Source organism: Stylophora pistillata, chromosome 7 (assembly GCF_964205215.1).
Source record: "Stylophora pistillata chromosome 7, jaStyPist1.2, whole genome shotgun sequence".
Lineage (NCBI taxonomy): Eukaryota > Metazoa > Cnidaria > Anthozoa > Scleractinia > Pocilloporidae > Stylophora > Stylophora pistillata.
The window spans coordinates 4,208,816-4,235,581 of record NC_142525.1 but is presented as its reverse complement, the minus strand read 5'-3'; the positions used below and the strand labels follow the sequence as shown (position 1 = coordinate 4,235,581).

The 26,766-nt window shown below is 38.5% G+C and overlaps 3 protein-coding genes and 1 pseudogene across 6 annotated transcripts in view; 1 reads left to right on the top strand and 3 right to left on the bottom strand.

The window, feature by feature from the left end:
* The window catches only part of LOC111346639 (uncharacterized), a 327,471-nt gene that overhangs the window by 277,036 nt on the left and 23,669 nt on the right, over positions 1–26,766 (bottom strand). The window lies entirely within an intron of this gene.
* LOC148726268 (uncharacterized) lies at positions 6,809–9,616 on the top strand. The gene is made up of 2 exons (XM_088727038.1): positions 6,809–7,014; positions 7,156–9,616. The coding sequence occupies exon 2, from the start codon at positions 7,168–7,170 to the stop codon at positions 8,863–8,865; it is 1,698 nt and encodes a 565-aa protein (XP_088583164.1). The 5' UTR covers positions 6,809–7,014; positions 7,156–7,167; the 3' UTR covers positions 8,866–9,616.
* On the bottom strand, positions 8,360–11,996 carry LOC148726267 (uncharacterized). The gene is made up of 3 exons (XM_088727039.1): positions 11,071–11,996; positions 10,688–10,875; positions 8,360–10,541 (listed from the first exon to the last, which is right to left on the bottom strand). The coding sequence occupies exons 1-3, from the start codon at positions 11,658–11,660 to the stop codon at positions 9,628–9,630; spliced, it is 1,692 nt and encodes a 563-aa protein (XP_088583165.1). The 5' UTR covers positions 11,661–11,996; the 3' UTR covers positions 8,360–9,627.
* Positions 12,791–22,267, bottom strand: LOC111347419 (uncharacterized; annotated as a pseudogene). Its single transcript, XR_015989998.1, has 5 exons — positions 21,563–22,267; positions 19,909–20,541; positions 19,712–19,757; positions 18,982–19,125; positions 12,791–15,043 (listed from the first exon to the last, which is right to left on the bottom strand). The product of XR_015989998.1 is annotated as an uncharacterized LOC111347419 (transcript).

Below are 26,766 nucleotides of genomic sequence, written 5' to 3'. Positions count from 1 at the left end.
GAATGCAAATGTGCTGATTTTGGGGCGTGAGGGGTCAAGAGCTTCAGTAAAACTACAAATATTACATTGAATACCAAGATATAAAAAATTGTGCCACACTGTTGTCTTTATTTGCAACAGGTAGACAGATGGTTACCTTTTGATATTTTGGAATCATTATTACCATATAGATGACTCCAACAGTCAACAACAATATAGGTTTGTATCGCATATTGTGGTGTCTAAGTATGTTGTACTGCAGTGGCTTGGTTGCTAAGGAAAAGGTCATTATATAGCACCAGAGGCGGGCGGGATGGGGATTTTGGTTGTTTCAAGATTAAATTGACTTGATCTTACCATAAAAATGTCTGTACTCGAACTTAGTACCCCACCCAGCCGAAGCTTATCCCTGTTTCCTTCGCATGAAGCGACGAGGGTTATTACTACTACCAAATGGATGGCATGCTAGTCAATCGTAAGGTTACCCCCCCCCCCCCCAGCATCTAATCAGGTTTTCTCAATAGTTAGCCGGTACTCATTTATGCTCCGGGTCGATATGAAGGAATTTGTGACGAACACGTCGCCCAGAAAGAGGTTAAGATCAGAAGTAAATCAGCTCCTTGGTTAACTAACGAAATCTGCCACACGATCAATAAAAGATAAAAGATTTTCAAAGCAGCAGTCACCACCAAATGCCCTGAAATGTGGTCAAAATACAACAAAGCTAGAAATGCAGTCACGTCAGCTTTGCGAGGAGCTAAAGCATCCTACTTCAACAATATGTTCGAAGAAGTAAAGCAATCTAGTGCCTACTGGAACTTAATTAACAGAGCTACAAATCACTCAGCACGCAACAGAACAATCGGCCCCCTTAAGAGAACCGACGGCAGTTTTGCTTTCATGGATAAGGAAAAAACACAAATGATGAATGCATACTTTTCGGAGATCGGCGAGAACTTAATTAAATCACTGCCAATGCCACCGCAGCCCGCTTCAGTGGATGCCCGCACGTCACTTTATATACTGTCACCTAAAAGCCTTATTTCGATTACAAACCATTCCGTTGAAAAAAAAGATAAATAAACTTAAGACGAATAAGTCAGTTGGACCTGATGACATCTCGCCTAAACTTCTCAAATTGGTAGGAAAGGCTATAGTACCAGCATTGGTCAACCTTTATAATGACAGCATCGAACAAAGAATTGTCTTTTCTTATGGAAGACTGCCCGATGAACTCCGCTTTTCAAAAAGGATGATGAAACAGACTGCGGAAATTATCGACCTGTCTCCCTTTTAAGCGTACCAAGTAAGATCCTGGAAGTAGAAACAAAAAATAGACTGGTGCAGCACGTTTTTGTCGATAATCATTTAATCACAGAGAAGCAATTGGCCTACCGACGCGGCTACTCGACTGAGCTCTTCCTAGTACATCTGACAGAAATATGGAGGAGAGCGTTAGACTCTGGTAATGTTGTCGCAGTAGCCTTTGTGGACTTCAGAAAAGCGTTTCACAGCGTATCACACGAAATCTTACTGAAGAAGCTGAAATATAATTTCGGTATCACGGGAGTGTTACTCGATTGGATTAGGGACTACTTGAGGGGAAGAATGCAGTACACTGTGATTAATGGAGCTCAATCTGACATGTTGCTAACAAATTGCTTACCACAGGGATCTGTTTTAGGCCCTTTTTTGTTCACTTTATTAACTAATGATCTTCCCGCCGCGATTACCATGGGATCCCTGTTCATGTACGCGGACGATACGTCAATTTTCAGCATCGGAGAGTCTCCGACGCAGCGCTTGCTTCAATGAACTGTGCTCTGCGAGAGGTCTACAGGTGGTGCCTATAGAATCGCTTAACACCTCACCCGGCTAAGAGCGAAGTCATGTTATTTAGTACACCAACCATTATAGGACCGCTACCTCCTATATTTTTGGGTAAATCTGTTTTAGGTCATGGCAAAAAATCGTGTCTTCTTGGAATGATTGTAGATGACAAGCTTACTTGGATACCGCATGTGCTAGAACTAAAGAAAAACTTTGCGAAAAAAATAGACTTATTGAAGCGCTCAAGGTTCTTGCCAAAAAATGTTCTTTTAAAGTTTTATTTTAGTGTAATATTACCTTCTGTGAAGTATGGTATAATCTTTTGGGGTTCGTGTACAGATTCGGATCTTCTGTACTCAACTGAGAAACTTCACTGTAGAGCAGCAAAAACTGTCTACAACTTATCCAAAGATACGGCATCTAATGTAGCTCTCAACGTTTCAGGATGGGATACGATCAATTTAGAATACAAATTTCAAATAGTTAACCTTTTTTATAGAGCAAGTCAGTAAAGTCTCACCACCTCAGTCTAATTAATAGCATATTCATAAGGCGCGAATGTAGCTATTCAATAAGAGACCAAAAAGCAATTATAACCATACCTATATTCAACACTAGATTGTTAAAGGACTCTTAAGCATATAGAGGTTCGGTGCTATGGAACTATGTTAACCGTCATGTCAAAAATGTAGGTATTTACGCCCTTAAGAATCTTAGGAGGCTACTCAGGAGAAATGATCACTTCACAAGCTTTACTTTTACTAGTTTATCAGGTTCGACGGCTAGGAATAGATTAACTGATTACAAGTATTTTTAAGTTAAGAGGAAAATCGAATGTTTTACTGCATTATTATTTCTTATCTAGTTTGAAATGTGTCTTAGTATAATTAATAGTTTAATTGGCTAGATATTATTTTCTTAAATACACGACCGCACAAGCTTTTTAGCTTTAATTCTTATCGTGTATAAATAAAGATTCTATTCTATTCTATTCTATGGTTTATTGTTTGGCTTACCAAAAGAGCAGATCGCTAAATTACAGCGTGTTCAAAACGCAGCAGCAAGACTTGTTCTTGGCATCGGAAAATTTTCTCACATTACACTGGCCTCCTTCGTAGCCGTCTCTCGGGATGTCACGCGACACTCCCCCGAAAGGAACGGCTGCTCACATTCGAACCACATTCCTTTCCCGATTTTAGCCAATCACAGCTACAGTTCCATTTTCTGGAACTGTCGCGCGCGAAATTTTCTAAAGATGACTCGGCCAATAATACTTCTCGTTTTATCGTTCCATGATCTCCTAAGATTACAAAATCAAGATGGCGGCCCTCAACAACTGTCATCACCTTTCCAATGACATGTTTTTTCAAAGGCGGGCAGTTCATTATTGCTCCAGCAATTCGTGACTGGACTCCATGAACCAATGCTTTACCGATATTCCCATAGGTTCCTTGAAGTTTTTTGTTTACAATTCTGCAGGGATACTGAACAGAAACTTTTACGTCGTGATTCGCCGGCGCCGAAGAAGAAATAGGAGTAGAAGTAAATTGAGGACGGAACTCAATCGGGTTTATACGCTTTATTGGCGAAAAGGCTACATTGGTAAGCGGGATTAAACCAGTGAGCTGTCCCTCATTATTGCCTAATTAAAGAAGAAACACAAGTGGTAGAACTTGTACAAACATCTTCGGCCACGCTAAATTGAAAACTTTTCGAGGCCTTTGCTCGGATGGTTGACGGCACCGATAAATTTTGGATTCCGGGAGCTCTACTTTGCTCTCGACGCTCACCTTCGGCATTATGCACACGCTTGGCTCTTGGCCTCCCTTGGAAATATTCAAGAATTTTCCTCTTCAGCTCTAGAACCTTTTCAGGTGCTCGTTGAAATTTCAGCAGCCGCTTGTAACACACAGCGTCATATACACATCTAAACAACCTGCTGCTCACATAGCAGCTGATATCGAAGTCCAATGAAGATCTGATTATTTTTACAAAATTATGGGTACTATTTCCGAAAATAAATACTCTTTCTTGAGCTGCTGAAGGCGAAGAACACATGAAAAACTTTAAGGTTTCCTCCACAACTTTTTTCGGCGTTTCACTCGCCATACCATGCGGCTGAAAGGAAATCTCACATAAACTTCGCGCGAAAACTACATCACTCGCGGAAAACTAAATCACTCGCAGTACCCTGATTTCATTGGTTGTTTGAAACACGATGGGAAAGGAATGTAGTTCGAATGTGAGCAACCGTTCCTTTCGGCCGGAGGAGCGTTGCGTGACATCCCGAAAGACGGCTGCCGAAAGGAGACTAACATTACACCGGGGCTTTTTGAGCTGCACTGGCTGCCAGTTTCTTTACGTATCGACTATAAGATTTTACTTTTGACTTTTAAATGTATTTATGGCGTAGCGCCAACTTATCTTAGTTATCTTATGAGTATAAAATCGAACTCATTATACAATCTTAGGTCTACTGGTAAGCTCTTATTGGACCATCCCAAGGGAAAGATGCTTACGACATTGGGAGCAAGATCATTCTCAGCAGCAGCTTCGAAACTCTCGAATGGCCTACCTATGGAGCTTCGTCAAGTAACATCATTTAACAGTTTTAAATCTCGACTTAAAACCTATCTTTTTGAAAATTATTTTTATAGTGTGTAACCGACTTAGTTCATTTTATTCTCACAGTAATGTATTTTGCTTTCTCTCAAAGATATGATGGTAAAGCGCTATTGATCAGCATATGTAAATACGCGCTATATAAATTGATAAATTTATTATTATTATTAACCTTTCATAAGATGACGAATTGTAATAAATCAAAGAAGACCAGGCTTGCAAACACTCTCTGTAGAAGATAAGAAGAGTAACGGCTGATGTCCGACTGTCAAAATCGCATTCTAACAAAAATTACCCGCCCACTTTCTATAGCTGAGAATTAAGAACGTACCTTCAGGGATTTCCCCAAATTTCAAAGTATTTAGTTCACCACACATGATTCTTTGAGTTGAGTTCATGAACTCAAGATCCAGTATTTTTAACTGCCGTCTTCGGTATTATTTATTAAAGCTGAACATTTGAGCATGTACTTGCCCTTCAATTCCAGATAAACGAATAAAGTTCCTTTTCAACTTCGTTAATGAGTTCACTGGACACTGGAATTGAAGATGTCTCAGACGTAATTTTGGGTATGACGAATCATTTCACCATTTGAAGTAAGGGGAAGTCCACCGTTTTTCAGTCGGTTTACCACTAATGAACGTCAGGGCCCTCTAGTTCCACATTTTCACTACCTTCCTGATGGATTTTAGGACAGAATCGAAGTTGGCTTTCTTTCCCCTAACATTGTCGTATTCGTGTCGTGTTTGCCATTCGTCTAAAATGCGAGGAACTTGCAGAACTTGCATTGTGATTAAGGCTCGAGCTTGAATCACGTTGTCTAGCCTGAGACATTGGGGAACGAACCGACCACTGAGTACTTAACTACAGATGAATAAAAGGGACAAATTTCTAAAGAAACTGTGGTGTTGCGTCAGTGGGAAGTATAATAAGGTAGTTTGATTTTACCAACTGAGTTGATAACGTAACTTGGCCACCGTAGAGATTGTCAGAGCTGACCTTTCGTTCTTTTTTGGCATTTTTATGGAAGGAGACGAAGTCTTTATTCAGCCATCTTGACCTCCCGCTTCGTTACTAAGGCATATATATATATATATAAATCACACTCTAAAATAAATCTATTGAGTACTGTAATGCGGAAAAATCGAAATAAAGACTTCCTACATGTATTGCATATATATATATGTAGAGTTTTAACCCATTCAGGCTATTTTCCCGGCCTGAAGACGTGAATTCTGTACCCGGTGCAAAGAATGCGTTGCTTGGGAATGCTGATAGATTCCACTCTGCAAGCCGGATTATGATCCCAGATGAAAACAGACAGAAATTCGCTCGCCTTTAAGTGAGCCTGCTGGATCACAAATTGACACAAATCCTCAGTCCTTTTGAGATCTTTAGAGACGTTTATGAGAGAGTGTATTTCCTTCTCACTGGACTTTCCAAGTGCAAAGTTTATGCATTCGAGAAATGGCGCATGCAAATTGGAAGGGATTCTTTGAAAGGAGAAGTCACACCAACTGCAAGGCCTCGCGAGGAAATGCAGTTTGGCAATTTTGGGTTGACTGGAATATTAAGATCCCTTGGAGGAACGAAAAAAAAAAGCCCTGTCAGTCTCGACAGAGTCATTTTTGTGACACTGGCCTGTTAACATTAACTTTGAGAATAGATCTTCATTGGCATTCATTGTTAATTGATGAATGCGTTCCAGATATAGCAATTTCAAATAAACACCAAGTTATCAAAGTTGGCTTAAGTATGTAATTCATTATGTGCAGTTGTTTGTTTCGTGATGGATACTCGCACCCTGGAATAGGAAAGGAACTTAATAGTTTTGAGGATGGGAAGGGGGGGGGAGGACTTTCATTCTGAGAATTGGGATAGACGTGCATGGAATGGCATCAATGGATGTGCTTGAGCGGATTATTAGGTTTTATGAGAGGGCTACTCGGTAAGGTCATGAGACGGGGGGGGGGGGGCTGCCTATACTTTTATGGTTACACGGCAACAGTGGGACACTGAACTACAGTCCAACCTGTATTAAGTAGCACCCGGTATTCAGCGGTCGGTTTCTGTAAGCCCCGAAAACTCTCCCCGTCAGGTATCTAAATTTTCACTTCTATTGAGGGGTCGTTGTCATCACCCGTGGCTGAATATCAACGGCCTGTTTGTACTGTCCACTACCTGCATTGAACGATCTCTCAAGTGGAACCGCTAAAATAAAACTAAAAGTTATCTCTCAAGTAGAATTTTTTTCATGTTTACCTCCTGGTATCAATGTCGGTACTTGAGTTCAATTCAGTGTCCTATCTTTCTTTGTAACAGGACAAATATTCCGCACGATTATCACGCAGGACATTAGCTGGTCGACCTGTATACGTGCATCAAGAGTTCCGGAAGGTAATTCGCGCGCAATGCATTCTGGGATAGTCTCACAAAAAAAGTGGGCACCAAGCGTGACAATATGGCGTGTGTCTCTGTATTCAATGCGTTCTTTGAAGCGTGTCTTTATCTATAATACAGTCTTTTTGTTCTTGTAAGTGATATCAACTGGAAAATAATCTTCGTGGGTATTATATTCAAAAGGTAAGTTACAAATTTTAACTTTGTTTTAGCTGTTTTTAAGCTTTTAATGGTAGTAGATTCAATCCTGCGCGCGAGTGACATTCGCGAATACAAGAACTGTCAAAAGTCAAAGATTCTCATCGTATTTTTATTACTTTGCAGCCGTTTAATGACATGGTCTTTGGGCACAGAAATTGTGCAGTATTTGGGTGCCATAACAGTGGGAAAAAGCTTGAGAAATGGGCTTCACAGCAATGCGAAGTTCACGATTGTTTACACGGCACTCCGCCATGTGACTGTCCGCTGCCGTTCAAGCTATTTCCGTTCCCTACTGAACGCAAAAACAATGAGGGTAGAAAGCGCTGGATCCATCTTCTAAAGAGAAAAGGCCCGAAAGGAGAAGTCTGGCAACCTAATAATTCGTCGAGAGTCTGCAATGAGCACTTTGTTGATGGGAAACCCACGAAAGAAAACCCTGATCCTGTACTCAAAATGGGCTACGAGACAAAGTCTACTCGTAACCGTAAACCGCCTACTGATAGATCATCATTACTAGAAGAAATGAAACGTTTAAGAACTCAAGATAATACTCAAGATAATACACAAGATAATATTCAAGATGATACTCAAGATAATGCACATGATAGTCAAGATGCTCCTGTGATTCAAGAACCAAGTAGTTCCTCGTTTATAACAGAAGAAGAACATTGTACTACTGCCGGTCGACCCGACCATATCACTCACGATCATGCATATTCGTTTGGCTGGTACAACCTAGAAGATCCTGACTTCTGTATGAAAGAAAAATGCTTGCAGGAAAGACTCAAGCAGTTCAATGAGATCAAAGATCTCAAAGAAAAACTCCAAGAACTTGAAAGTGAACTCAAAGCATGTAAGATAAAACTCAAGGCCAGACAGCGTAAGGGACTAGAACATTCTGATTTGAAAACAAATTCATCTGTTCGTCTACTAACCGGCCTACCATCAAAACGAGTATTCAATAAGTTGTTTGAAGTAGTGAAGGGAAACATTAAAAAAGTAAACTACTGGAGTGGCCCAAAAAAATCTACTAAAAAAGGAAGAAACTTCAAAAAAACACCAAATAAGTTTGGCCCTAAAAGAGCTTTGTCAGAAAAAGATGAGTTTCTTTTGACCTTAATGAAACTTCGACTTGGATCAACAAATGCTGACTTAGCACAGAGGTTTGGAATTTCAACTACAAATGTAACAAATGTTGTTACTACCTGGGTGAAAATCCTAGCAAGTGAACTTAAATGTTTGGTTTACAATCCCTCCATCGATGTTGTGAAAGCAACTTTGCCCGCAAAGTTTAAAAAGCCAGGCTACTCTAATGTACGCCACATCATTGATTGCACAGAAATATTTATTGAAACCCCAAGCGACCCAAACCTTAGAGCAGCTACGTGGTCAGACTACAAGCATCACAACACTGCTAAGCTGTTGGTATCAATAACACCACATGGTTTTTTCAATTTCTTATCCAAAGCATGGGGAGGGAGAACTTCAGATGTGCATCTGACAAGAGAATCATCATTTTATGATATCATTGAACCTGGCGATGAAGTGATGGCAGACCGTGGATTCACAATTGCTGAAGACCTCTTAATCAGAAGCTCAAGACTACACATCCCCCCTGGTAAACGTGGACAAGAGCAGTTCACTAAAGCTGAAGTTGCTAAAACAAAAGAAATTGCAAATCTTAGAATCTTTGTTGAGCAAGCAATAAGACGGTTGAAGACGTTTAGACTGATAAAGCATGAACTACCAATATCACTGCTTGGCAGTATAGACAACATTGTACTTATTTGTGCAGCCTTATGTAACTTGTATAGACCCTTGGGTAAAAAATGATTAACAAGAAATGTACAAATAGCTAAAAAGATTGACAGCATTTAACCCATGAAAGAATATAAACTTCATAAATTTAGAGGATACCAATATGTATTAGTCTAAGTTCTTTCTTAGGTTAAATGTTATTCAAAATCTCTGCTCTACTAAGTATTTACTAGCAACTAGTATAGAGTGCAATCACTTAATCTTTCATACAAATGGTACCAAATAATACTAAATAGTGTTGATAATGGTACATAACAAGAAACTTAAGTATTAGTATGATTTAGTACCATTTAATGCTTCAGCTATTAAGTATGTGCACTCTGAATAAGAACTGTTATATTATTTGCACCACAAGGACCTCACAAGAGAAAAATTATTCTGGTAGAGTGATTACAATCATTAGATATAATTTGTAAATATTTTTCTTCATTTCACAGCTCATGTGTCGCTGAACACAAATAAATAATATATTATTTATTATTACTATATATATAACTGCAAACAATATCAAACTGTAACATTTTCAATCATACTGAAGTGTGGTCAATGCATTACTTGTATAAAATTTCATGATTTGATTCATCCATTCCAGTTTCCACAACAGACAATTTTACTGTTCTATTCAGAGACTATTTGAGTTCAATTTAGAACTGTCAGACCAGTTTTTCCAGATATGAAATTGTAAAAATTCTAAATTGTATATAAAATGTACAAATGTATTTTTAGTGTTTACACCATGTAAATAAAGTTTTGTATCAAGTTATAATTAACGAGCATTCATTCACTTAAATACTTATTGTAAAACCAAATTAGGTTTTGCTTTATCTTTTCCCAGTAATCATTATTGAACTTGATTAGCTCCAGATGATAACCCTTTTGGGTGTAGACCAGGAAGTGACACCATGTTCTCTTTGTCACAGCCATTTGTCCCTGTATCTGTGCAAAATATGCATGCTTCTCTTTCAAGACAATTTTGCCATTAATCTTTACCAGGTAGGAAAGATTGTCTTCTGATGGTAAATCATTAACAATAGAATAAGGGCACTTCACTTCTAGCACCCCTAATCCACAACAGGAACATTCAACAAGCAGATCAGGGGATGCTCCAATGAATTGGTCAGATTCATCAATAAATAGTCCACACTCTCTGAATTTTGCATCTTTGTGCTCCCTCTGAAACAGTTTCACATACTTATCCTTAGCAACTTTCTCCATGTTTCTTCCATATTTTAGAGCAGGTAAATGTTCCGATGGTCCATTACTTTTACCCTGGATTGTGTCCACTAGTTCCTGTGCATCACCCCCCTTAGTTTTAAGGGTTTCAACTTTTGTGTACACTCTATAGAAATTAGAGGCAGTTAATCGGCCTTTTCTGTAATCGTGCCATGCCTCATTCTCAGACTGACCAATGGTGCCTTGTTCAATCAGATGTATATCATCAGCACTTAAGTCTTTCTTTGATGACTTAGGCATTACACATTCAGGTACTTCAGTATTAATTTCTATTGTAACGGAAGTTGAACACGGTTCCTCAAACTCAGCCGTTGCTAATTTGATGAATGCCGATTCTGGCAACAAGTCCTTCAAATTATTATAAAACGACTTCCTCTTTCCTTTTGGAGTCAGGGGCTTCAACTCTTCATGTGAATTGAATAACTTTCGGCGACTATCGATGGCAGGTCTGGTCGTCTCTAGAAAAACACAAAATAAAAGTAAATTAATTGCTAGGTTACAAGCTAATAAGAACTTTCTTATTTATGTCCCCAGATAACACTTATGTCTATCCAGTATACATACTGTAAATACTTTGTTTAGAATTTTAAACATAATAACATACCTTTATTTAGCTTTGAAGCCTTCCACTCCATATCACAAATTCTAGAGGGCTTGATTACAGTCTTGTTTCCTATTGGAACATTCCACACACACTCTTTGGACGTACATGCAGGATTTGTCATACCATTACGGTTTGCTGCTTCAATTCTGAACAGCAGTGCCATCACATGAATACAAGAACCACTCATACTGAAACAAGAAATAACAAATAGTTAGGGTATATGATAGACATAATATTTTAAACATTCTAAAGTATAATATATATTGAGCTTAGACCAACAACATTAGTCATAAAATCGAGGTATATGATAAACATGATATTTTAGGCTTAAATTTTGCATCAGTTACAAGTTAAAGTCTTATAAAACAGAAAGTCTAACATACCCAGCAGTACAGGTACAGTAGGCACTGATAATCTCTCCATTTTTTCTTGAACAAATCCATGATGTATGTGGTGTATCACCAACCTTCATCGAATGCGTACATTTTGCTTTCAAGAAGCAAAAATCCATATTTTCTAGTTCATGGTAGAAAACTTCTTTCAGAAAGCCCGAGTCAAATAAGCGGTATGCTTTCCCCTCTTTGTACTCATTCATGACCCGTTCGTGCAGTTTAATATCCTTTCCAGGATGATCAGCCATCAGATATTTCGTAATGTCACTTAGAAATATAGGAGGCCATGATGTTAGCCCATCTTTTTCATCAATCCATCCGTCCTTTAGCCCAAGAGGATCGGGAAGCTTGCTGCCCTCAGGAGTAAACAATAGCTTCGCTCTCTCAGACTCCGTGATGCACATTAGTTCTTTAGCCGATGCTTGTACTTGGATTCCCATCTCTGATGCTGCAAACACACGGGCTACAAGTTCAGCTTTAGCTCCAGAAGTTTTAAGATTTCGTTTACGGCAAAATAACTTGAGAGCGTCCACCTTCCATGTGTTGACTTCCTCGAGGGAAAGCTCACTTGTCTCGCTCATTTCCACGCCAAAAACGACGAGAAAACTATATGAAAACTATATACAAACTAGTGAAAACTATATACAAACTATTATTAAAACTATATACAAACTATGATCTAATTTAAACTGGAAAAAATTGTAAAATCGCGAGGTAAAAGTGTATAAATGTTGACGATGCTTTAGTTATCAAGATGGCCGCTGTCACGCTTGGTGCCCACTTTTTATATGAGACGATCCCAGAATGCATTGCGCGCGTTTCGATATCGGAGACTCTTGATGCAGGTATAAAACGGCCAACCTGTGTAAACGGTCACCCCACCATACCCGGCCATAAGTGACTGATTAACAATTAACACAGCGTCGACTGTGCTTCTATTATATTCAAACTGTTTCCCACCACCATGCATTTTGCGTCTCAGTCAACAGACCTGAGCCGAGTCATGATATTAAGGGTTGGTTATATAGACAAAGTTTAGCCGTTATTTGACAAAACCACGTTCTACGCCATCTTTAATTTACCCGAAGCTTTTAACTAAACATTTACCTTCATGAACAGTGTCAGGAGGGCCGGAAGCTATCAGTACAGGAACTTCATTTAATTAAATAAATTGTCTTATACAGAATCCCTGAGGCCCACTGCTTCCGTATAACTGCGGTTTGGGTTAGACCTCTTGTAAATAAGGGCCCTAAATGTCCAATCTGTGAAGCAGTCTAATTTCGGACAAAATACGGCAACTGAATCCTAAAGTCAAAACTCGCGGTGTATGCTACATAAGCTGCGTTCTCAAACGGAAAATTTAAACTCCCTCTTTATCTGGCGACCCAGCTCTCTACATGTTATTCATCTGGAACATAACCTAACTAAGCTGAAGCACTTAAACGAGGATGACTAATTTATGCAACGAATGCCACACTGTTATGGCGGACAATTAGACGAAAAATTGTTGCTTAAGATAAGTAAAAGAAACAATCTTCTTTTTGCAGTACTTAACTCGAGAAACAAGCAAAACGTCTCAGTCCCAAAACTTCCTTAGATGCACAGTAGGCCCAGCAAAATTTTTCCACCCACCCCACCCCTGACCCTAAGTCTTACTTGTCACTACCCTTGAGTGGTCTATACCCACAAACCCAGTACAGTGAACCATGTAGCCAATAAAAAAAACTTTATTACAATGTTTTTGCGGTTCTATTAACATTGAGCGTTGCTTTTCACTCCGATGATTAAAAGTACTTTAACTACCTGGTAAGTCTCTTGGACCCAAAATTAAAAATTTACTTTCAAGCATTTATTTTTTAAAACTAAAACAATTCAGTTAAGGTTAATAAAATATTAAGTTTGAAAATACCAAAAAGACAGGCGTAAACCTGGTCGGTGTCTCTGGGTTAAAGCTTGAAGACTTCCCTGATATTCATAATTAATGAAGTGAGGCACTTTTAAATTGATTGTTTTACAGCTTAGATGCTGCAAAGGTTCACATAGCCTAGGAACACCGATATTAGTGAAGATATCAATCTTTACATTTAGAGTGGTTAGCTTACAGCTTGGATGTTCCAAAGCTTTAAAAAGACTGACAACACCAGCATCAGTGATCTCATTATTGAACAGATTTAGTGTGGTTAGCTTACAGCTTGGATGCTTTAAAGCTCCACAAAGACTGGCAACATCAGCATCAGTGAACTTATTATGAGTCAGCTTAAGTTTGGTTAGCTTAAGGCTTGGGTGCTGTAAAGCTTCACATAGACTGGCAACACCGGTATCAGTGATCTCATCTTTACACAAAACTAGTCTGGTTAGCTTACAGCTTGCATGCTGTAAAGCTTTACCGACAGAATTGCATCTGACAAGTGCTTAAAATAAAAGCAGCCTTCAAACGCACAGAACTCTTGGGGATGATTCCTGATGGACCTTTCAGTGAATTCATCGGCTTTGTCTCGATACTCACTCAGAAACTTTATTAGAAGATGCGGATCCATGTGGAGTGAATTCATTAATTTTGCCATGAGTTCCTCGTTTCCCTCAGTTGACAAAATCCCAGCCATGAATTGGAAAACCATTTTAGAGCATTTCTCCGCTGGATTGCGATTTTCCTTTACAAACCAACGGGCGGCCATGAATTCTTGGACAGTAAGATGTGTGAAGCTGAAATGTTTTGAAGACCGCTTCCTTTCAGTTTCTTGAGTTCTTCCAATTCAAAAACGCCTTCTATCTCCTTTTCATCAAAGGTTGGCTTACTTTTGAGCAGCAGTTTAGCCGCTAGTTCTCATAATTTATCAAAAATGTTCTTGATGACAGGAGGATGCTTGAATTGTTCCGGAATTTCTTTCTGTCTGTATTGACTCGGCGCAGTGCCTAAGTTCAAAAATATCAATAAGTTTGGTGTAGATGTCGGTTGTTGAGACAGGAAGGCCATCAGGCTTTCCTGATTTGGTTAGGGTATACTCCATCTCGAAGCACAACAGATAACAGAGCTTAGGAATATGAGCAAAACTGACGAGGTTCTCATTTTTTATGACATGTTCAAGCACATCGTTCTTCGTCTTTTCGTCTTTCTTGAACTACTTTTCAATGTATTCTTTGACCTGTTTCGATGAAAATCCCACAATTTTCACGTACCGTTTAAAACGGATTCCTCCCAACTTGTCCGATTCATCGGGCCGCGAGGTTACAACAACAACAACAGAACCTTTCAGTATCTTTCCCTTGATGAGTTTTGAACATAATGCGGTCACCGGCATTTTACATCTAGCGTTATTCTGATATCCTTTTCCCGAGTTTCCAGTGATATAATCTTGCTGGGAATACTCATCATAGCCGTCAAGGATAATCAAAACTTCTCCGGAATGATTTACAATATACTCAAATGTAACGTCATCAATGGTAGAGTTGTCTTCTAAAATCGAAGAATAGTTTAAGATTTCTCTTAAAGTCGCAGGCTCTTCATCAAGCAAATTCAATTGATGGAAAGTAAGCAGATAAGCAAATTTGAAAACTGGAATTTTAATGTTTTCTCTTGCTTGAAATAAATTGTTGTTGGCCCAATCGCGAATCAGCTTTTGGCGAAACAGAGATTTCCCAGTCCCTGCTTTTCCAACGACAAGAATAGAATTAGGATTCTCCTGATCATTACTCGTGCCAAGAGATATTTCATCGCAGTGCTTAACTGCAGTACCGCTGACTTTTCCGAAATACTCAAGGTCTTCACTCCTTGAATATGTCTCTTCACTCCTTGAAAATGTCTCGTCATTCCTGGTGAGGCCTTTTCTTCCATGTTGTATTAGAAGATTAGTGAATATTTCATCCGTTTTCGCGTTGGAAATGGTGCGAGAGGCTAGCAGTTTGGGTTGGAACTCCGTTTGGTCTGTAATGGAAGTCTTTAAAGCTGTAGTGCAAGCAGTTATGTCTGAAGGATAAGAAAGAGAAAACATTTAATAAATAACAAGAACGTGAGGAGAACAGTTTGCGTTATTTACTGAATTCTTACTCCACACGGTTGAACTTTTAAAGCTGTTGTGAGGGGACTTACAGCTAAAGAAAAGGGAAAGGAAAATAGCTTATTAATAATGAGAAGACGAGGAAATGCAGTTTAAATACTTCCTATCGAATTCAGCACAGGGAGATTAACTGGCACAGAGGTTGAAAAGTGTCTGTTGTGTCTACCAGATGACAAATCCATTCCTAGTCAAAGGAGAGAAAAGTTTGTTTCGTTAAAGCGTTATTCCTCCCTTAAAAATCAAATTTATTAGGTAAACAAATCCTTTCGGGCGGCTGGCATATCAGCTGATAATGTCCACTGCTGAGACTGTATGAAAAGTGAATATTTGTATGGGTAATCGCATAGGGCCAAGTAAAATTAAGGATTAATTTCACGCGTGTCTTCAGAAATCTAATAAGGTCAATACTGCACGCTGATACGTACGTTCGTACCAAGCCATTTCAGTTTTCACTCAAGTTTTAATTTTGTTCAACAACGTCAAAGCGTGAGGAAAGCAACCCTGTTAAAAAAATATTGTCATAACTGAAGTTATAAAAGTTTTTGGCAGTTAGGCTATTTTAATGTTTCCTATATTTTGGTATTCGCCCAGGGCAAATACGAAAATTAGTGAAAAATGCCTTCTGTCTCAGCCAATCAGCATTTAATAACTTTGCCCTCCAAGTCATAAGGTCTAGAAGCGAAGCTTGAACTGAAATGTAAAATCATGAGGAGAGTCTCTGAGCCAAGAAAATCACCAGCGAGCAAACCAGAAAAGGGTTTGTTTTGTAACCCTTAAGTTAATTTTCATATCGTGCGAAAACCGCTATTTAAAAAGCTAGTGTTGATCTGACGGCGGATGAGTATATGCAACTAGCTTTTTAATACCACTATCACTGGACTCAACAAAACGAGTTTGTTTTTCTTGTGTGTTAAAAAAAAAAAACAGAGGTGAAAAGATAAAAATTTTGAGCAGGCTTTTTTCCACTGGCTTTGTTTCTTTCTGACGGAAATAATCAGAGGAAAATTACTGAGGCAGACGGGAGTTATTGCTTGATAACTGTCCATTGATTTTGCCCCACGCGACGTTCAACGGCTGGGTTATAATTCGAGATAATCCTTGACAAATCTCTCCCTCCCCCATCGCTTCATAATGTTTGTAACATCAACACTGGATTTCAAGAAAAAATTATCCTTGAGAGGGGAGTGGAGTGTTGTCAGAAGAGCTTGACAAGGGTTGCGTGACGTCTCATTCCGAACGCTTGACCGGTACAATTAATAGTTGCGTGACGTCTCATTCCGAACGCTTGACCGGTACAATTAAGTCACTCACAGCCAAGAAAGATGGAGAAATCTGCATTTCTGAAACTCCATCGTACTTAAGACCCCCGGTGACTAATTTGAAAAATAGATATTTCCGACAATTTCGAAATACCCTATTTTCATAACTCTGAATTTCTAAAATGAAAGCAAGGAAAACTGTTTGCGGTGAGAAGGATTCACTTTAATCAAAATAGACCTCGTGGGGATTTCGTCAAGCGTAGGATATCTCAGACCTGCAAATTTCTCTTACCGATTCGTTGCCAATCCGGGAACTTTTGGTATTGGATTCGTTAAACCTTTAAAACACCAATTTGTAATTAAAACAGCGTTCCGACTTGGCAGTGACTTCGGCGATTAAGAAGGTCGCTGAAGTAGAAGAGAGTTTTTAATTCGAATCATTTAAAACCATTTTTTTAAGCTTTAACTTTACCTTACTTCATGAGAGAGTCTACGATCGGCGACAAAATTGTCGACGTGGTATGGGTTGCTAAGAAGGACCTTTACAGGGGACACTTGGTATGTATATGGTGGGCATGAACAGCATGCTGGGAAAAAACTATTCACCGCACAATATTTGTGTGGTGCTGCACGAGGAGATCATGGATCATAGGCATGGATTGCCAAGGAGGAGCAGAGGGGATCAAGGGGACACTATATATGATGGCCATGGATTGCCAAGGAGGAGCACAGGGGATCAAGGGGACACTATATATGATGGGCATGGATTGCCAAGGAGGAGCACAGGGGATCAAGGGGACACTATATATGATGGGCATGGATGACCGTGGGGGGGATATATATATATGGTAAAGGCTGATAGTTTCTATATATGGTAGACACTTCCTTTCGGGTGCTGAGCATGCAGATCATAGGTCTAAATTGCTAGGGAAGAAGTAGGCGGTGGAAATTGTTTGCTAGAGGGGTGATGAAGGAGTGGTAAACGCAGAGATCAGAGGTATGGTCAGCAGAGGAGGAAATATGCATGTGAAAGAAACTAGAGGAGAGGAGAACTTTGGGGGAGACCAATAATGTGACTTAGAGGTAATGAAGAAGTCTAGGAACATTCTGTAGGTATTCACCATGAGATGATAAAAAGTTGGAAAATTGTTTTAGTTAAATATGCTAGAATATCAAATTATAACATTTGGTGCACAATATGGTCTTCAGCAGTTTTTAGTTGTACCCAAACTCAACTTGTAAGTTCAAAGTAGGATAAGAAGTAAAAAGTTGGAATTGAAGTTTGAGAGTAAAATGATGCAAACTTGGATACAGTCTGTGAATCAGGATGCAAAGACAACAATTTGCTAATTCTCAGCTAAACTGAAATTTTAGCCTAGAATGGTTCTGATATAAAGGGAACTTAACTGGAAATTTTAGTCCAACAGGTTCTTAAAGTTTAGTTTCTTGTAAGTGGGTTTTTACTGTAACTCAGAATTTAAAACCCAACTATCTTTTTTTCGTTTTTCAGGGAAATAAATAGTGCTCAGTCCTTACTGCATACCCGTTACCACATGTCAGGTCGATGAGTTATAGAAGGAAATCCACAACTACTCACTGAAGGTTGGTTCACAATTAACATCACAAAGGAAAGTAGATGGTGAAAAATGTCTAGTTTGTGTAAACCTCTCAAAATTGCAAAATGTGACGAAGTGGAGACTGTTTTAATGTAAAGGACTCTAACGCTTAATCTAAAAACTAATTAAAGTCTAAGACAGCAGGAAGGAAGAATTCTTTATGTCTAATGCATTCTTTGGTGCACAAAATAATCATTATATAACTACTGTATGGAGTGAGCAAGGAACATCACCAACACTACAAGCAACTAGACAAATTATTTCGCTTATCAATTGAAAACAAGTCTGACTTACCTTCAGGGGGTAATCTATTAGTACTTAAATTTGTCAATAAACAAAAAAAAAATGCTGTCAGTTGAAACCAATTTTTTTAAAATGACTTAAAATCTGGATCATTCATCTCAAAATATCAGTAATAGGATGTCAACTGTAATGAGTGACCAAGACCAGACTTCTCCTTACAATATCAAGCAGACAGGTAATGAGAATACAGAAAAATATCAATCAGGGGATTTTAAGTTGATCCCACACCAATTTCTCCAAAGGTACATACAAACCATTGTATTGCAGACAGTGGAGAGAGTTTCTAATAAGATCTTGGGAGTAAAAGGGTTCAAACAATTTGATGTGTTGTAAATTTGCCCAGGAACATTATTATGTCAAACCTTTTCAAGCCTTCAAGTTTCCATAAAATTATTTTGGCTGTGTTTTCTCCTGGCTCATGGAATGAACTGTTATACATTGTTACATCCCATCTCTCAAATGAATGTGACAACAGGTTTCTCCCAAACACCTAACCATTGAATTCCTAAGAGTGATCAGCATCTAATTTCTCCGTACAGTGATACTGCTGAGTCATTCATTACGATGATGAGAATAAGGGAAATGAACGCTAAACTATGGAAGCTTTGATCAAAATCAGACTTACAGTGTATCCCTGTTAGGAAAGAACACTGAAACAGAAAGTCATACCTGCATTAAAGTGAGGCCAATCTTGGAATATAACTGGATCAATCAAAGTGTTGGCCATAACAGATGCTGCCATCACACAGGCAATTTGTTTCCATTTCTCACTTGAAGACTGCCTTTGGGCAATCATGGGCTGCTGCAAACACTCTTGAAAAAAAAAAAAACATTCATGAATGTCTCTTAACACTGACATGTCTCTTAACCATTATAAGCTTATTTCTTTGCATCCTTGTGATAATTATTGTTCAATTGAGGTTCACACAGATTCACACTCTAGCTTCTGGTAAACATCCACATCACAGAAAGAGGTTAGTGTAATTCCCTACATGTACAACCAAAGTTTACAAGAAAACTTGTACACCAAGACTGTAAAATTAGTTTTCAGTTTACATTCCTCAAAGAGACAAAATGTTATCAATTAGAGTGAACTCTTTCACTCCCTAGATCTAATTATCCTATAATGTTGGTTGGGAGAATTGGGTTTTGGATCCACTAATAATGCCTTTCTTGATATTTGTTCTATTCTTATTACTTGCCTGCTTGATATCATATTGATATTGGAAGGAGAAATTCTGTCTTGGTCAGTCTGGGGAGTTAAAGGGTTAATAAGGACTGTGATTCTACTCCCCAGGCCTCAAACAATTCAGCAAGATACTTTCTACATTTTTAGAAGACACAACTTTGACAATCCATGACATCCTAAAGGGGCAAAACCAATTTTAAATTAATTTACTTGTCACCTTCACCCTGACAAAAACATCTTCCTGCCAAACCCTAGCCTAAAACAAAATCAAATTTGTATATACAATTCCTGCAAAGTTTCTTGAGCAAGCTGGGACAATTCTAGCACAGCCTTTCTAAAAACACTTGCTACATGTGCAAATACTGTATCTTTGACTCATAAATCATCATAGTTAACATGATTCTCACCTCCATCTCATCACCAATCATGTCCTTGTTTGCCTCTGAGATACTCAGAAACACTCCCTCACAGTGCACTTTGGCATTATATTCATCAGCATTTTGTAAAGGTGCCTTCCACCCATCAGCCACATGTTTGATTAAGTTACCAATATCTCTGCTGGGGGGAGTTTTGTGTTCTGCTGTTATCAGCTTTGCTGAAACAACCACATCTCCTAAATTGACCACTCTGCTGTTCAAACCATTGCAGGCACCAACAGAAATAATAGCCTTGGGTCTCAAGAGTAAGATGGCATCTTTTGACACAGACAAAGAGCCCCCAGGAACATCAGGACCTTTGGAGCACCTCATTAGGGCAATTTTCATTTTCTTTCCATGATCAACACCCATGCACCCAAAGTACACATGGCCAGTACTGTTGTGGCAACTCTTAAAGGGTTCCTTCAGGAAGGCAAAGCAGCTTAAGAACTCACAGTCCTCCACTGTTAATAACAGAATATCAACAAGGAGTTCAACATTGATCCAAGCTGAAGAGGTTCTTGGAAGATCACACAATCATCTTAGGAATTTCAATACTGAGCTCTGGTGAGCTGACCTTGGCTTTCTCTGCTGATCCATTTTCAGCACACTTAACTTCTGTCTCTGTAAAAGAAAAATGTAGTTTGAAACAAAATCATTGTACATACGGATAATGAATTTCATCACAAGTGCTAATACATCCAAACATTGTTGGTGAAGGACTTGTTTAAAATCATATCCATGTAACATGACAAATGTTTCCAGCAACAACACTGAAGACCTAATTGTCAGATGTGACCAAACCTTTTCACTCCCAAGATCTTCTTAGCAGTTCTCCTTACTGTCTGCTATACAGTTCTTATGATGCATGTTTGGAGAATTTGGATTGGATCAATTGATAATCTCCTAATTGATAGATTTTTCTAATCTCATCACTCATCTGCTTGACATTGTATTGCTATTGTAAGGAGAAAATCTTTCCTGGTCACTTATGGGAGTTAAAGGGTAAATAAAAAGTTAAGTTAAAATTCTACTACTTCAGTAAAGAGTTTAATGCTCCAAAAACCATGATACCATTTTTAACTCCAATTATAAAAGGAAAGACAAAAAACTGAACCTCTTACCATGCTTTGAGAATCCAAAGAATAACGTAGTCACTAAAAGATTTGACTAAAAATGCACTAATATGTAAAATTCAGCTTTTCACATGTTTGCAGTCAAGTTTTGAAACACATTAGGTTACTCTTCCAAATTTCAAAACACCTGTCAGTCACTTAACACAATGTCACAATTTCATGTTTACTTTTAAAACCCGTGTCACCCTAACATCAGCATGCAAATTCTCTATACTGTTCTCTCTAAATTTCCTAAGGTGCTAATGATGAGAATTTCTTTAACAATCAGGAGTTCTTTAGTTGGTGATCATTTCCTTTCCTCTCCTGACCTGAATATATTGTGAGGAGACATTTCATACAGATGATATCGATGGTCACTTTCAAGCATCTACATATGAGGCTTAAATCGAAAGGGAAAAATCGTAAAGTCTCCAGAGTAGACTTTGCCTTTGATGAGTCATATGACAAAGACTGTTCACACTGGAGAGTAAGTTTAACAGTTAGTATCAACAAAAAAATTACACATACACCTTCCATTCCTGAATTTTTCTCTGAAATGTTAATAAGATCCTCCATGTCCTCTTCCTTCCTGGCCTTTTTAACTGTTTCATCTTCATGTAATTTGTCTGCAATACAGTCTTCATCCTTCAACCACTCTCTTTGAAGCTCTCCATAGTCTTCCTCAAGATTGGCATGCATATCCTCCCGTTTAATTTCGTTGATGGCTTCCTGATAGGGAGGCCCTGCAATATCCAAAAAGGTACCTTTGATCTGGTTCCAGTAGGAACTGAAAGTTGCATCATCAAGTGAACCACTGGTAACATGGCTGTAAACTCTGTCTCTGAGGATCTTGATGCGAGTGATGTCAGCTGCTGGAGTGGTGTCTGTTGATGGAGGAAAGACATCATGGCCTGAAGTAGGGAGAGTTACACCAAAGATATTCCTCAGAAGAAGTAGCAATACAAATGTGTCAAAGTTCCCTGAGGAGACTGAAGATTTGATTGGAGGATACAGTTTGTGCTACTGGGAGTTACTCAGGACTCTCTTCTTTCTAAGCGTTTGTAATTTTGCATGGTTTCGAGGATGAGCAAGAATTATGTGAAGGTTTTCTGGTGGACATATCCTGTCAAAGATCTCCCTCAGAACACAAGATCCAATATGTACGAGAAGGTGACATAGCCGAGCATAATTGGTGGTTTCTTGGTTGAACAATTTGACAGAGTAGCAGAAGCCATGAAAACATCTCTTATATAAAAAAATGCTTGTAATTAATATATATAGTAGGCAACAACACAAAATGCAAGCAGTCTATGATTGCCTTTGCCTACTGCAGTGTGGCGTAAAATGAAAAAGGTTAAGAAGAAAGCTCTTGTCAGGGCCAAACTTGGGAGAAAAGGAGGACTTGGTTAGAGCAGAGTTTGTGCACTGGTTAATTGACAGCTGGAATAGGGTACATGTTTCTTTTCAAGTTAGGGTTTGCACTTGATTCCTGGATTGATACACGCGGATACTGTGATAAACACCAAACCAATGTAGGATCTTTTCTTCCTTTATTCCTTTCCTATTCTTTGAGGTCTTCTTATATCGAAGTGGTCAACTGAAATCATTACTTGAAAAAATTACCTCAGTGTTCTGTGATCATAGCTTTAACAATACCGGTAATATCAGTTTGGGCAACGAGCATGTGGCAATTAAAGGAGCCAAGAAAAGTAGAAAACTAGTGATAGATTTTGCTTTGAATCACAACTACAAGTTAACATAATCCCAAAATATGTTGTTGCTAACCAATGTTTGCAGGTTTTGACTACTTTATTGAGGATTACGGTCTAACTTGTCACTTATTTAGAAATGATTTTGATTACACAAGGTCTTATCCAGAAATGAAACGCGAAATATAATTTCCTGTCTAAAAAGGAACTAATCACGGAGGTATTTATCAAACCAAAAAATATTTTCCAGCTTCTCTCAGAAGTAGTGAAATTCAGCTTTAACCGAACCGGTTACAGGTAGGAAACTAATAGAATGGACACATGTTTGAATTTATCTCAATACAAAACTTCTCCTTTTTGTATACTCTGCATACCTGGTGCTATGGCTATACCTGCTCCTTTCGAGTCTGCAGATTCGCGCCCTGGCCGCACTCTGGTGTTTTTTCTTTTCTTTTAATCGATAAGATAATCGGTCAATCAAATCAAACACTACCGAATGTAATAACGTTGCATGAAGATGTATTCAACAAGCACGTCTATAGTAGTAGCTCGTAGTAAAAAATGCGGTAAAATTCACACGGTAATGACGAACTAGTGAACCAACATCGATTGCTGCTGAATATAGAGATATCAAGTATATTTATGGGCTCCATTAAAAAGATGATTCGAAAATACCAACATGTCCCGGAAGTGCTGACCGAAGCACAAAGGGACTGCAACACACGAGGCTTACAGTTTGGCTCTTAAGATACATTTTCCACACTAGTAATTACAGGAATTAAGCAGAAACGTGTATGGTGCATGAGTGACTTTACCTTTGCAAGAATCGTCCGCTCACGAACGTCAAATAAGTCTTTCAAAGCAGAGATCAACCGTAGCCAACTTTAACATCCGCCATTTCCCTACACTGATCATGAGCAGCCAGACTGGTTACCAGTTCCTGTCAGCAAATTTGAAATTTGAAAGAGAGACTGGCAGATTTGTGGTAAGCCTGTGACATCCTGAACAACAAATACAACTCTTGTACTTTAATAAGTTGTCTCTATACCGTCCTCCATAGATATTTACATTGTATTTTAGGAATTTAAGTTTATATTTTATTTTTTGAAGGTAAAAATTTTCAATTGGGACTTATGTCCTGTTATTCTTACCTGTCATACAACCAGTTTTTTTTTCGTTCATTTGTTGCTAACTGTTAGTGTTTGACGAATTCAATTAAACTAAACTAAACTGTCAAAAAATTAAAAACAACTCCCCCCCCCCAAAAAAAAGCGAAAAAAAAAGAACACACTTTGTGCGATACTACACACTTATCATGACATGTCAAAAACATATTATGTAATCCTGAGCACTGAGAAACAACAATCATACATACATATACAAAATTATATTTATTGTTTGCCAGAACAAGCGAAGTCGCTTCAACGGGGAGTAAGGCCGTGGCCATTATCCCCTCTGATGCACCCGTAGTGGGGGGGGAGGGGGGAAGGGTGGGTAAATGACAAAGGTAAGTTCTTGGGTTGAAAGCGAACTAAGTGACACATTACCGAATAAGAAAACGAGCGCAGGTGATATGAGCAGAATTTGAGTAACTGACGGATGCTTCATATTATGCCATTGGACAATACCTCACATATTTGTATCATAACTTTTAGCCATTGAAGAAGTGAAAGTATTTGGGGACGTGTCTTGAGGCAAATGCTCGGTTGTTTAGTGGAAAAAAGAATAGGTAGTTTAGATAACCAAGGAAGCTTCCAGAAGATCGATCCGTTGCAATTGTTTGATTTTCTTTGCCGTTTGTCAAAAGAGATGGATGCCATTTCGAAATTCGTCGTTTAATTTGCAGCTGACAAAAACTCTCCAGATTCAAATTGTAATCCTCAACCTAGCTTCTTGGCGGCCTTCGGGTTCTCCATGCAATCGGAATCACATTTCTAGACTCCAACAAATCAATATTTTTACCTATGTTGACACATACAACACGCACACAAAAATATGAAGTTAAAAAGTCTCAATGTACACCGTGGTCTGGAGAGAGATTTATGTATCCATTGAATAATTAAACCTTATGTCATCAACGCTTCTTTCAATAACTTAACCATTATTTGAACAATCGTGGCTTAATGTTTTAAAAGCTACCGTATATACTGTCTCCAATTTTGATTCGACGCTGGGGCACACATTTGTTAACACTTAAACACGTGAGGGTGACTAACATCTAATTTATTCACCAAGGTATCACTGCTTAGGAGAATTATGGAAATGATTGCATTTTAAACTAAATTATTCTCGTCAATACCATAGGAAATATATAAAAGATAGTAATGCTGATGTTGGGATGTAAAGTTTTGAGATAAGTGTGTGGAACAGAAAAAAAAAAAAAAAAAAAAAAAACAGTACGAGTTTCAGTAAAACTACCAATATTACATTAAAAACCAAGATATAAAAAATTGTGATATAACGTTGCTGATGGTTGACCTGTCGATAATGATCACTCCAACAGTCTACAACAACATAGGTTTGCATCGCATATTGTGGTGTCTAAGTATGTTGTACTGCAGTGGATTGCTTGCTAATGGACCGGTCATTATTTATTCCCTGAGGGGTGGGGTGGGGTGGGGTTGGGTGGGGTGGAGTAATTGGGGACATGAGAAGATTTTGATTGTTCCAGAATTAAATTTGTCTGTGCCCCATGGAAAAATGTACTCGAACGAAAACTTACAAATAACTTACTATAAAGAAAAATATTTACCTTACAGTGGATAACTTACAGGCATTTAAAAACAAAACAGGAAACTGCTTCTTATAGAGTAGAAATAAACATTGATCCACAGGACTACATTTCTACACAAACCCCACGAAATAACTCGACATAATTTACTTAACATTACGCAACGATATAAACATGAACCGCAGGTACACATCGCCGCCCGGGTGACAACTAATGAAACGTACAAACACGTTAACTAACAAATTAACATGTAAAAATAATACACAAGAAACAACAAGTGTGAGAGTAAAGTGTCATGTCTTGCACAAAAACACAAACACATTGACACGGCTAGGTTAAGAACCCAGACCTCTATACCCGGGGTCTAGTGTACTAAACATCAGGCTACTGAGACTCACTCTGTGTTTTTCTCAGCTCTGTAATATTCATAAGTTCCTCTTTCCCCTTTACACCCCTCCTTCCCCGTTGTCATTGGCATTAAATCGGCATTAATTCATCTATAGTCCCCCGATATCTCCTTTCATAATTCCTTTGTTAGAAGGCGCAGAGAGGTGACAAGACATTGTTTCTCTTCGTTAGCAATTTAAAGCTCTCCTACATATTGCCGGTTTTGGGATTTTGCAAACTAAAGATCTCCCTGACTGATTAATTTCACTTCCTATTGTTGTCATCGACTGTTTGGCCACGAAGCTGACTGTTTCAGGTAAAATAATCCATTCGCCTTTGCAAGATGGTTAACCATTTAAGGGACTGTCTCTCTTATTTCCACCCGGTCAATTTCGCGCCAAAAATAATTTTGACTGAAACTCTAGCTGTCCCCTGAAAGACTTAACTTAGGACAGAGCTAATTAAAACTAGATATGTTTTGATTCCAAATAAACTTCTGACTGCATTAGGGGCACTAATTATTTCCCAATCCGTAGGGGCCGTCGCAACGTCTCAAAAATTGAATAACAGGCATCCTTTGTAACATTGTAAGACATTTGATTCACGTAGTTAAGCCACGAAGTTTGAATCAGATTGCTAAAAAACCTGTCTAGTTTGCCAAGAAAGTTAGAATTTCCGTCTCAATATATTTGAATAGGCGAATTTTAGCATATTTTGATCCCTAGAAATCGCCATCGGCCGATGGCCGTAAATAACCTTGATTTAGACGTTAAGTTTTGGGATTTGGGACCTGATTGACAATTCTATTCGACACAGTTGTTAAGTTTAGACCTTTATAGGTAAACATATGCAAAACCCCTGTTCGTTTTCGACTTTTCAAAAGTTATGAGCGTTTTAATCAGCACAT